This window comes from Mizuhopecten yessoensis, unplaced genomic scaffold (genome assembly GCF_002113885.1).
Source record: "Mizuhopecten yessoensis strain PY_sf001 unplaced genomic scaffold, ASM211388v2 scaffold2329, whole genome shotgun sequence".
Classification (NCBI taxonomy): Eukaryota; Metazoa; Mollusca; class Bivalvia; order Pectinida; family Pectinidae; genus Mizuhopecten; species Mizuhopecten yessoensis.
The window spans coordinates 5,479,455-5,493,286 of NW_018404492.1; the positions used below are offsets into that span (position 1 = coordinate 5,479,455).

Genomic DNA, 13,832 nt, shown 5'->3' on the forward strand with positions numbered 1-13,832 from the left:
TACATGCAATTGTTAACCTCGTCAAAATTAGATGACGAAAATATCAGTATACGTATTTTTCCAAATATTACAGGACATTACATAAATACACAAATAACACAAATTCAATTTACATCAATTGTATTCTAAGAATGGTTTACGACCTTTAAAATGAATTTCTAGCTAACGCTTGTCTGCGGAGTCATGTAAGCTGGCGTAAGTGCACTAGCGGGCTAATCCAAAAGTGTGGGAGCTACCGTCTATATCGTTAACTTCTAATCAGGTTATAAATTTATGTTTATTGTTTGGCGCATTGATACGAGTAAAACGACATTCAAACTTTATTATTTTCAACGTACCAATTCACTCTCATCAATCTCGTCCACTTACAAACGTTATGGGTATAAAGATGTCCCGCTGATGTATGCGAGTCCTTGGCCCCTTGACAGTTAAACGTTCGCAATAACGCAATCGATTCTGGCTAAACGACTGTTTTCTTATGGACGATTTTGTGTCCTAACATAATTCCAGGCGCGTAGCTACCATGTAAGCCAATAAGCCCGGGCTTGCACATAATTTTGACAAGTATAGGTTTTCATGACGTTTTTTCTTTTCTTGCTGATACTATAAAATGGAGTTTAAGTTTTGAATATATAGTATACATATGTAATTCCTCAGATATGATACATTGTTAATAGTAAATGGGGCAACCTCGCTTCTCGAAATGACCAACAAATAACAGGAGCAAATATAAGGAACCAGTTACAAAGCACAAACAGGAGACGAAACTGTGTGGGAGACTGAGTAAAGGTGACAGTGGGGGTAACCTCGCTTCCCAATTAACTCGGATCAGATTATGAGAAAGACAAACCCAATTGCATGTTCATTAATGCAGAAGTATCAAATGCATTTATCAAAATTAGGTAAAAACCAGACAATGTATGTATGGAGGGTGTACAAAGAATTACACTGGATCCACGTAAATAGGTATATAGATAAGATATACAAAACATAGGAGTTTTTTCTTGCGGATTAAAACGAGAAAACAGACATCAAGACGTGGTAAATGGCTCCTGAGACGTTCTAGAAAACAAAACTTTCATGGGGGGCGGGGGCGGGGGANATTCATTCCGGAACCTATGTTTAAATCTCTCAGTTTTTTCACTTGAGGAAACAATAAATCTAGTGAGTCAACATATTGAATTATGTGTGTTAACATGTCTACAAAACTTTCGCATTTCTTTCAATCTAAAATGTATATATAAATTAGTTGTGAAGAACACTGCGCAGTTACTGACATGGTCGATCAGAAATCGGTTAACAGGCAAACATATATTGTCTTAAACAATGTAAAATAAAAATGGAGATTTATTTTTTATAGTTATTTGATCCGAACATCACGTTATTTGAAATTCGTAAGATATAACGTGACACGACCGACCCGTTATGAACCTTCTGCTGGTAAAATGTCATAAACAGAAGTGATTTTCATTCAACGTCAGTTGTAAGTTAATAATACCGTTAATAATGCACTACTTGCGTGGTTCTGACAAATAACGCCTACACTAGAGTAGCTTGATTCCCACAGTTCCCCGTGTCGTGGTCAGAGGTAGTCTTAAGACGCCCCATGCCCCATGTATCGACACCCTAACAAGCTATGTTCGAGGACGTCGTTGACAGTCCTTTGTTCTCCACTGCAACACACTACACCTCTACACTGTCTTTACCTGACACCCATATTCTAGCTAGACCTACAGTGTACTGTACCAGTAACGTGACAATCAATATATAATAAAGGTCCACAGTATTATAACCACACTTAACTGTGACGCTGGTATTCAGTTAATAATAAAGGTCCACATTATTACAACCACACTTACATGTGACGCTGGTATTCAGTTAGTAATAAAGGTCCACATTATTACAACCACACTTACCTGTGACGCTGGGATTCAGTTAATGATAAAGGTCTACACTATTACAACCACACTTCCCTGTGCCGCTGGTATTCAGTTAATGATAAAGGGACACAGTATTACAACCACACTTAACTGTGACACTGGTATTCAGTTAATAATAAAGGTACACAGTATTACAACCACTCTTAACTGTGACACTGGTATTCAGTTAATAATAAAGGTACACAGTATTACAACCACACTTACCTGTGCCGCTGGTATTCAGTCAATGATAAAGGTACACAGTATTACAACCACTCTTAACTGTGACACTGGTATTCAGTTAATAATAAAGGTCCACATTATAACAACCACACTTACATATGACGCTGGTATTCAGTTAGTAATAAAGGTCCACATTATTACAACCACTCTTACATGTGACGCTGGTATTCAGTTAATGATAAAGGGACACAGTATTACAACCACACTTAACTGGGACGCTGGTGTTCAGTGAATGATAAAGGTCCACAGTATTACAGCCACACTTAACTGTGACGCTGGTATTCAGTTAAGGATAAAGGTACACAGTATTACAACCACTCTTAACTGTGACACTGGTATTCAGTTAATAATAAAGGTCTACACTATTACAACCACACTTCCCTGTGCCGCTGGTATTCAGTTAATGATAAAGGTCCACATTATTACAACCACTCTTACATGTGACGCTGGTATTCAGTTAGTAATAAAGGTCCACATTATTACAACGACACTTAGGTGTGACGCTGGTATTCAGTTAATGATAAATGTCCACACTATTACAACCACACTTAACTGTGCCGCTGATATGCAGTTAATAATAAAGGTCCACAGTATTACAATCACACTTACATGTGACGCTGGTATTCAGTTAATGATAAATGTCCACACTATTACAACCACACTTACCTGGGCCGCTGGTATTCAGTTAATGATAAAGGTCTACACTATTACAACCACACTTCCCTGTGCCGCTGGTATTCAGTTAATGATAAAGGGCCACATTATTATAACCACACTTACCTGTGACGCTGGTATTCAGTTAATGATAAAGGTCTACACTATTACAACCACACTTACCTGTGCCGCTGGTATTCAGTTAATGATAAAGGTACACAGTATTACAACCACACTTAACTGTGACACTGGTATTCAGTTAATAATAAAGGTCCACAGTATTACAACCACACTTACATGTGACGCTGGTATTCAGTTAATGATAAAAGTCCACAGTATTACAACCACACTTAACTGTGACACTGGTATTCAGTTAATAATAAAGGTACACATTATTACAACCATACTTACCTGTGACGCTGGTATTTAGTTAATAATAAAGGTCCACATTATTACAACCACACTTAACTGTGTCGCTGGTATTTAGTTAATAATAAAGGTCCACAGTATTACAACCATACTTACCTGTGACGCTGGTATTCAGTTAGTAATAAAGGTCCACATTATTACAACCACACTTAACTGTGTCGCTGGTATTCAATTAATAATAAAGGTCCACATTATTACAACCAGACTTACCTTTAACGTTGGTATTCAGTTGATAATAAAGGTCCACATTATTACAAACACACTTACCTGTGCCGCTGGTATGCAGTTAATGATAAAGGTCCACAGTATTACAACCACACTTACCTGTGACGCTGGTATTCAGTTGATAATAAAGGTCCACATTATGACAACCGCACTTACCTGTGCCGCTGGTATGCAGTTAATGATAAAGGTCCACATTATTACAACCAGACTTACCTTTAACGTTGGTATTCAGTTGATAATAAAGGTCCACATTATGACAACCGCACTTACCTGTGCCGCTGGTATGCAGTTAATGATAAAGGTCCACATTATTACAACCAGACTTACCTTTAACGTTGGTATTCAGTTGATAATAAAGGTCCACATTATTACAAACACACTTACCTGTGCCGCTGGTATGCAGTTAATGATAAAGGTCCACATTATTACAACCACACTTATCTGTGACGCTGGTATTCAGTTGATAATAAAGGTCCACATTATGACAACCGCACTTACCTGTGCCGCTGGTATGCAGTTAATGATAAAGGTCCACATTATTACAACCAGACTTACCTTTAACGTTGGTATTCAGTTGATAATAAAGGTCCACATTATTACAAACACACTTACCTGTGCCGCTGGTATGCAGTTAATGATAAAGGTCCACAGTATTACAACCACACTTACCTGTGACGCTGGTATTCAGTGTTAATAATAAAGGTCCACATTATTACAACCAAACTTAACTGTGTCGCTGGTATTTAGTTAATAATAAAGGTCCCAAGTATTCAACCATACTTACCTGTGACGCTGGTATTCAGTTAGTAATAAAGGTCCACATTATTACAACCACACTTAACTGTGTAGCTGGTATTTAGTTAATAATAAAGGTCCACATTATTACAACCAAACTTAACTGTGTCGCTGGTATTTAGTTAATAATAAAGGTCCCAAGTATTCAACCATACTTACCTGTGACGCTGGTATTCAGTTAGTAATAAAGGTCCACATTATTACAACCACACTTACCTGTGCCGCTGGTATGCAGTTAATGATAAAGGTCCACAGTATTACAACCACACTTAACTGTGACACTGGTATTCAGTTAATAATAAAGGTACACAGTATTACAACCACACTTAACTGTGACACTGGTATTCAGTTAATAATAAAGGTACACATTATTACAACCATACTTACCTGTGACGCTGGTATTTAGTTAATAATAAAGGTCCACATTATTACAACCAGACTTACCTTTAACGTTGGTATTCAGTTGATAATAAAGGTCCACATTATTACAAACACACTTACCTGTGCCGCTGGTATGCAGTTAATGATAAAGGTCCACAGTATTACAACCACACTTACCTGTGACGCTGGTATTCAGTTAATAATAAAGGTCCACAATATTTCAACCACACTTAACTGTGTCGCTGGTATTCAGTTAATAATAAAGGTCCACAGTATTACAACCACACTTATCTGTGACGCTGGTATTCAGTTGATAATAAAGGTCCACATTATTACAACCGCACTTACCTGTGCCGCTGGTATGCAGTTAATGATAAAGGTCCACAGTATTACAACCACGCTTATCTGTGACGCTGGTATTCAGTTGATAATAAAGGTCCACATTATGACAACCGCACTTACCTGTGCCGCTGGTATGCAGTTAATAATAAAGGTCCACAGTATTACAACCACACTGACCTGTGACGCTGGTATTCAGTTAGTAATAAAGGTCCACAGTATCACAACCACACTTACATGTGACGCTGGTATTCAGTTAATAATAAAGGACCACATTATTACAACCACACTTACCTGTGACGCTGGTATTCAGTTAATGATAAAGGTCCACATTATTATAACCACACTTATCTGTGACGCTGGTATTCAGTTAATAATAAAGGTCCACATTATTACAACCACACTTACCTGTGACGCTGGCATTCAGTTAGTAATAAAGGTCCACAGTATCACAACCACACTTACATGTGACGCTGGTAATCAGTTAATAATAAAGGTCCACACTATTACAACCACACTTACCTGTGCCGCTGGTATTCAGTTAATAATAAAGGTCCACACTATTACAACCACACTTACCTGTGCCGCTGGTATTCAGTTAATAATAAAGGTCCACAGTATTACAACCACACTGACCTGTGACGCTGGTATTCAGTTAGTAATAAAGGTCCACAGTATCACAACCACACTTACATGTGACGCTGGTATTCAGTTAATAATAAAGGTCCACACTATTACAACCACACTTAACTGTGTCGCTGGTATTCAATTAATCAGCTAAAGAAAACAGGAAGATCTTTAGTGTTAGCTGGGTTACAGTTCAAGATCAGATTTATTTATAATTATCATGCAGATATAAAGTATTAGTTAAAATACGCGTCACAGTTAGTTGTAATTGTAATAATGAAGATCTAACTGCTGCAATAAAGGCCGTGGTCAAGTTAATCTATAATATGGTAGGTTTTATAGCTGAAATACCGGCCGGGTTAAAGAATGATATGGTGGATCTCATAGTTGAAGTACCGGCCACAGTAAAGTTTAGTTATGATATGATGGATCTTATAGTTGATATACCGGTCACAGTAAAGTTTAGTTATGATATGATGGATCTTATAGTTGATATACCGGTCACAGTAAAGTTTAGTTATGATATGGTGGATCTTATATCTGATATACCGGCCACAGTAAAGTTTAGTCATGATATGATGGATCTTAATATTAATATACCAGCAACAGTAAAGTTTAGTTATGATATGGTGGATCTTATAGCTGATATACCGGCCACAGTAAAGTTTAGTCATGATATGATGGATCTTAATATTAATATACCGGCAACAGTAAAGTTTAGTTATGATATGGTGGATCTTATAGCTGATATACCGGCCACAGTAAAGTTTAGTTATGATATGATGGATCTTAATACTGATATACCGGCCACAGTAAAGTTTACTTATGATATAGTGGATCTTATAGCTGATATACTGCCAACAGTAAAGTTTAGTTATGATATGGTGGATCTTATAGCTGATATCCCGCCCACAGTATAGTTTAGTTATGATAAGATGGATCTTATAGCTAATATACCGGCCACAGTAAACTTCAGTTATGATATGATGGGTCTTATAGCTGATATACCAGCCACAGTATAGTGGGGGTATGATATGATGGATCTTATGATCTTATAGCGGATATGCCGGCCATAGTAAAGGTTAGTTATGATATGTTGGATCTTAAAGCCGATATACCGGCCACATTAAAGTTTAGTTAAGATATGTTGGATCTTTTAGCGGATATACCGGGCATAGTAAAGTTTAGTTATAATATCGTGGATCTTATAGCTGACATACCGGCCATAGTAAAGTTTAGTTATGATATACAGTAAAGTTTAGTCATGATATGATGGATCTTATAGCTGATATACCGGCCACATTAAAGTTTAGTTATGATATGTTGGATCTTAAAGCTGATATACCGGCCACAGTATAGTTTAGCTGTGATATGTTGGATCTTATAGCGGATATACCGGCCATAGTAAAGTTTAGTTATGATATGTTGGATCTTATAGCTGATATACCGGCCACAGTATAGTTTAGTTATGATATGATGGATCTTATAGCTGATATACCAGCCACAGTAAAGTTTAGTTATGATATGTTGGGTCTTATAGCTGATATACCGGCCATAGTAAAGTTTCGTTATGATATGGTGGATCTTATAGCTGATATACCGGCCATAGTAAAGTTTAGTTATGATATGGCAGATCTTATAGCTGATATACCGGCAACAGTAAAGTTAAGTTATGATATGGTGGATCTTATAGCTGATATACCGGCCACAGTAAAGTTTAGTTATGATATGTTGGATCTTATAGCTGATATACCGGCCACAGTATAGTTTAGTTATGATATGATGGATCTTATAGCTGATATACCGGCCACAGTAAAGTTTAGTCATGATATGATGGATCTTATAGCTGACATACCGGCCACAGTAAAGTTTACTTATGATATGGTCATCTTATAGCTGATATACCGGCCACAGTAAAGTTTAGTTATGATATGGTGGATCTTATAGCTGCCCCCCCGGCCACAGTAAAGTTTACTTATGATTTGTTCATCTTATAGCTGATATACCGGGGGGGGTAAAGTTTAGTTATGATATGATGGATCTTATAGCTGATATACCAGCGACATTAAAGTTTAGTTATGATATGGTGGATCTTATAGCTGATATACCGGCCACAGTAAAGTTTAGTTATGATATGATGGATCTTATAGCTGATATACCGGCCACAGTACAGTTTAGTTATGATATGATGGATCTTAAAGCTGATATACCGGCCATAGTAAAGTTAAGTTATGATATGTTGGATCTTATAGCTGATATACCGGCCACAGTAAAGTTTAGTTATGATATGATTAATCTTAATACTGATATACCGGCCACAGTATAGTTTAGTTATGATATGATGGATCTTAATACTGATATACCGGCAACAGTAAAGTTAAGTTATGATATGTTGGATCTTATAGCTGATATACCGGCCACAGTAAAGTTTAGTTATGATATGGTGGATCTTATAGCTGATATACCGGCCACAGTAAAATTTAGTTATGATATGATGGATCTTATAACTGATATACCGGCCACAGTATAGTTTAGTTATGATATGATGGATCTTAATACTGATATACCGGCCACAGTAAAGTTAAGCTATGATATGGTGGATCTTATAGCTGATATACCGGCAACAGTAAAGTTTAGTTATGACATGATTGGTCTTATAGCTGATATACCAGCCACAGTAAAGTTTAGTTATAATATCGTGGATCTTATAGCTATACCGGCCACAGTATAGTTTAGTTATGATATGGTGGATCTTATAGCTGATATACCGGCAACAGTAAAGTTTAGTTATGATATGATTGGTCTTATAGCTGATATACCAGCCACAGTAAAGTTTAGTTATAATATCGTGGATCTTATAGCTGATATACCGGTCACAGTAAAGTTTAGTTATGATATGATGGATATTATAGCTGATATAACGGCCACAGTAAAGTTTAGTTATGATATGGTGGATCTTATAGCGGATATACCGGCAACAGTAAAGTTTAGTTATGACATGATTGGTCTTATAGCTGATATACCAGCCACAGTAAAGCTTAGTTATGATATGATGGATCTTAATACTGATATGATTGGTCTTATAGCTGATATACCAGCCACAGTAAAGTTTAGTTATAATATCGTGGTTCTTATCGCTGATATACCGGTCACAGTAAAGTTTAGTTTTGATATGATGGATCTTAATACTGATATACCAGCCACAGTAAAGTTAAGTTATGATATGGTGGATCTTATAGCTGATATACCGGCAACAGTAAAGTTTAGTTATGATATGATTGGTCTTATAGCTGATATCCCAGCCACAGTAAAGTTTAGTTATAATATCGTGGTTCTTATCGCTGATATACCGGTCACAGTAAAGTTTAGTTATGATATGTTGGATCTTATAGCTGATATACCGGCAACAGTAAAGTTTAGTTATGACATGATTGGTCTTATAGCTGATATACCAGCCACAGTAAAGCTTAGTTATGATATGATGGATCTTAATACTGATATACCGGCAACAGTAAAGTTAAGTTATGATATGGTGGATCTTTTAGCTGATATACCGGCCATAGTAAAGTTTAGTTATGATATGGTGGATCTTTTAGCTGATATACCGGCCATAGTAAAGTTTAGTTATGATATGGTGGATCTTTTAGCTGATATACCGGCCATAGTAAAGTTTAGTTATGATATGATGGATCTTATATCTGATATACCGGCCACAGTATAGTTTAGTCATGATATGGTGGATCTTATAGCTGATATACCGGCAACAGTAAAGTTTAGTTATGACATGATTGGTCTTATAGCTGATATACCAGCCACAGTAAAGCTTAGTTATGATATGATGGATCTTAATACTGATATGATTGGTCTTATAGCTGATATACCAGCCACAGTAAAGTTTAGTTATAATATCGTGGTTCTTATCGCTGATATACCGGTCACAGTAAAGTTTAGTTTTGATATGATGGATCTTAATACTGATATACCAGCCACAGTAAAGTTAAGTTATGATATGGTGGATCTTATAGCTGAAATACCGGCCACAGTAAAGTTTAGTTATGATATGACGGATCTTATAGCTGATATACCGGCCACAGTAAAGTTAAGTTATGATATGGTGGATCTTATAACTGATATACCGGCCACAATAAAGTTTAGTTCTGATATGATGGATCTTATAGCTGATATACCGGCCATAGTAAAGTTTAGTTATGATATGGTGGATCTTGTAGCTGATATACCGGCAACAGTAAAGTTTAGTTATGATACGATTGGTCTTATAGCTGATATACCAGCCACAGTAAAGCTTAGTTATGATATGATGGATCTTAATACTGATATACCGGCCACAGTAAAGTTAAGTTATGATATGGTGGATCTTTTAGCTGATATACCGGCCATAGTAAAGTTTAGTTATGATGTGATGTATGTTATAGCTGATATACCGGTCACAGTAAAGTTTAGTTTTGATATGATGGATCTTAATACTGATATACCAGCCACAGTAAAGTTAAGTTATGATATGGTGGATCTTATAGCTGAAATACCGGCCACAGTAAAGCTTAGTTATGATATGATGGATCTTAATACTGATATACCGGCAACAGTAAAGTTAAGTTATGATATGGTGGATCTTTTAGCTGATATACCGGCCATAGTAAAGTTTAGTTATGATATGATGGATCTTACAGCTGATATACCGGCCACAGTAAAGTTAAGTTATGAGATGACGGATCTTATAGCTGATATACCGGCCATAGTAAAGTTTAGTTATGATATGGTGGATCTTATAGCTGATATGATGGATCTTATAGCTGATATACCGGCCATAGTAAAGTTTAGTTATGATGTGATGGATGTTATAGCTGATATACCGGTCACAGTATAGTTTAGTTATGATATGATGGATCTTATATCTGATATACCGGCCACAGTATAGTTTAGTCATGATATGGTGGATCTTATAGCTGATATACCGGCCACAGTAAATTTTAGTCATGATATGATGGATCTTATAGCTGATATACCGGCCATAGTAAAGTTTAGTTATGATGTGATGGATGTTATAGCTGATATACCGGTCACAGTAAAGTTTAGTTATGATATGTTGGATCTTATAGCTGATATACCGGCCACAGTAAATTTTAGTCATGATATGATGGATCTTATAGCTGATATACCGGCCACATTAAAGTTTAGTTATGATATGATGGATCTTATATCTGATATACCGGCCACAGTATAGTTTAGTCATGATATGGTGGATCTTATAGCTGATATACCGGCAACAGTAAAGTTTAGTTATGATACGATTGGTCTTATAGCTGATATACCAGCCACAGTAAAGTTTAGTTATAATATCGTGGATCTTATAGCTATACCGGCCACAGTATAGTTTAGTTATGATATGGTGGATCTTATAGCTGATATGATGGATCTTATAGCTGATATACCGGCCACAGTAAATTTTAGTCATGATATGATGGATCTTATAGCTGATATACCAGCCACAGTAAAGTTTAGTTATAATATCGTGGATCTTATAGCTGATATACCGGTCACAGTAAAGTTTAGTTTTGATATGATGGATCTTAATACTGATATACCAGCCACAGTAAAGTTAAGTTATGATATGGTGGATCTTATAGCTGATATGATGGATCTTATAGCTGATATACCGGCCATAGTAAAGTTTAGTTATGATGTGATGGATGTTATAGCTGATATACCGGTCACAGTAAAGTTTAGTTATGATATGATGGATCTTATAGCTGATATACCAGCCACAGTAAAGTTTAGTTATGATATGATGGATCTTATAGCTGATATACCGGCCACAGTGAGGTTGTGCTATTTATACTGTCGATCGTTTTAATTACTTAGCAGTGAAAGCTCAACAACAGGCCAGAGTCAGTGAAGTTGTAAAATTGCATATATTCGGTTCTAGCATAGCAGGTCACAGACAAGTTTAACAGCGATATTTCGTATCCGGTTTATTCTTCTTCTGACGTTTTGACATACAATGTAACTTGTTGACCAGCTAAAACTAAAGATCTGGGCCCGTATTCATGCAACTGATCTCACGCTCAAGAATGAATTCTGTGCCCTATCCAACTTTCTTTTTACTCGCATAAATCATGTCAAACGATCAAAAAGTCAAATGTAAACATGGAAAACAGTATTTGACTTTAAGTCTTTTCAATTTCGTTCTATATCATTGACAAAATTAGATTTTATTATTAATTTGTAAAAGAAACAAGAAATTAGGCTTGAAAACAAAGTCCAACCTACCTTCTTGCCGCTGGCTTAAAATCATGTTACAAGGTAAAAACAAAAGTCAAGTTTAAACATTGAAAAAGGTATTCTGACCCAAGGTTCTCCTGATCATTGACAAAATGTAACTTTTCATAAATTTATCACTGGAATAAGAAATTGGGCTTGAGTACAAAATCTGACTTTGGGCATGAGAACGGTTCATGAAAACGGGCCCAGAATTTTTAAAATGAAATAACAGAAATCAATTTGTTTTCTTAAATACTTTCTTCAGCGTTTGAATTAAAAATGATCTAATCGCGACGACCCAAGGTCGCTCAAGAAAAAATAGCAACACCTATTTCTATTTTTGGGTCAAGATACACTGGCTTTTCAGTTCGCGTTCGACTTCCCTCAATTCATTTAATTAACAACACCTTCTAGTTAACTCGTGACAAAGACTACATTGATTTACGAGCAAATTACCTCAGGACGAGAAAGCATCGACGTGTCGGTTATAGTCAACAGTATATGCGCAGCAACTCTTCGGGTCCGTCTAGACTTGAACTATTAGACTATACCTTATTGGTCAGCAAGGTGACGTCGAATGTGACGGGGGACAATTACGGACTATATTCTGTAGTGATTGTCCGTTTAGTTTGATGATTTATTGTCATTTGGTATTCGTACTCGTCATTATGGAAGTATATTTATAAGCCTCCAATTCAGTCTGCAGCCAATCATGACAGAAACAGCTTAGCGACACTTAATGAGACTGATTCAAGGACCGGACGCATTATTACATCTACTATTGTAGAGTTTAACTGAAAGCTCTACATTTGAAATTGGTTTTATGGAGAAAGCACTCACGTCTTTCCTGAGTTGAGTGCATTTTATTTTTTATTTTATTTTTTGTTATCATTAATGATTCTGCAAATTAATATTTGAAGTCCTTGTAAGAAGTAGTTGCTTCAGTGTGGTGACTGAATCGGTTTGTGTTTAATGGTTCGATATAATGATGACGGCAACGACCACGGCAATATCCTCCTCGCCGTCACATTTTGACACACGCTAAGTAAGTAACGTCTTAGCTTCAACCTTCATTCACAAACATACGCTGTCCTTTGTTACAGGAGACATGCAGTTCCTGGCGGAGGCGGCTGTTCCGTTTGAGTACGAAACCCACGGCGGGGACGACGTGCCAATCTACTCACGTGGGCCAATGTCACACCTGCTGAACGGCGTCAAGGAGGAGCACTATATCGCACACTTCATGCAGTATGCCGCCTGTGTCGGCTTCTACAAGGGCAACTGTGACCGGGTCGTCATCAATGAATGCACAAATACCGGAAGTGATCTGAAACTGCCCTTGTTACCATTCCTTATCTCATTGTCTATGGCCATGTATGTAGTTTTGTCTTAAATAGGAATGATATTATCATTCATGGTATGGTATTGACAATTATGTATGAGGAGAATTATATTTTTATTACTTTTTTACTTTTACACAATGCTCAATTCATTTTTCAATAAGCATTTTTGAAACGAGAAAATAAAGCTATACAATTTGAAGGTGTGAAGCGAAAACTAGCATTGTATCCAACTTAACCGTAGGAATGAAAAACTTCTTGATTTTATTGATAATACTCTGTGTCTAAGACAGCGAAATGACTCATCCAGTACTTTTTCGATACATTTAATTTTTGTTCGTTTTATATATTTCTAAACTTCTGAAATAATCAAAATATCACGTTGATATCACGTTACATGATTTTAAAATAACCATCTGCATAAATATCTTTTATCAGCTTTCTAAATTAAATAAATGATTATTTAAGTTTTGCGTTTACTTGATTCGACTCTCGTTCTTTCATGTATTCTAGCAGCAGTCCAGAAGAGAAAAAAAGTAAAAACTTACTTTTCATATGAAAGGAAATATGAAAAGTATCTTTCTATTCATCGTCCCATTCG

The 13,832-nt window shown here is 36.3% G+C and overlaps 1 protein-coding gene across 1 annotated transcript in view; it reads left to right on the forward strand.

The window, feature by feature from the left end:
* The window catches only part of LOC110445658 (alkaline phosphatase-like), a 46,645-nt gene extending 33,018 nt beyond the window's left edge, over nucleotides 1-13,627 (forward strand). The window contains exon 10 of the mRNA XM_021490386.1: nucleotides 12,995-13,627. Coding sequence (XP_021346061.1) covers nucleotides 12,995-13,284 — 290 coding nt within the window. The 3' untranslated portion in view covers nucleotides 13,285-13,627. The remainder of the gene's footprint in view (nucleotides 1-12,994) is intronic.
* Nucleotides 13,628-13,832: the final 205 nt, after the last annotated feature.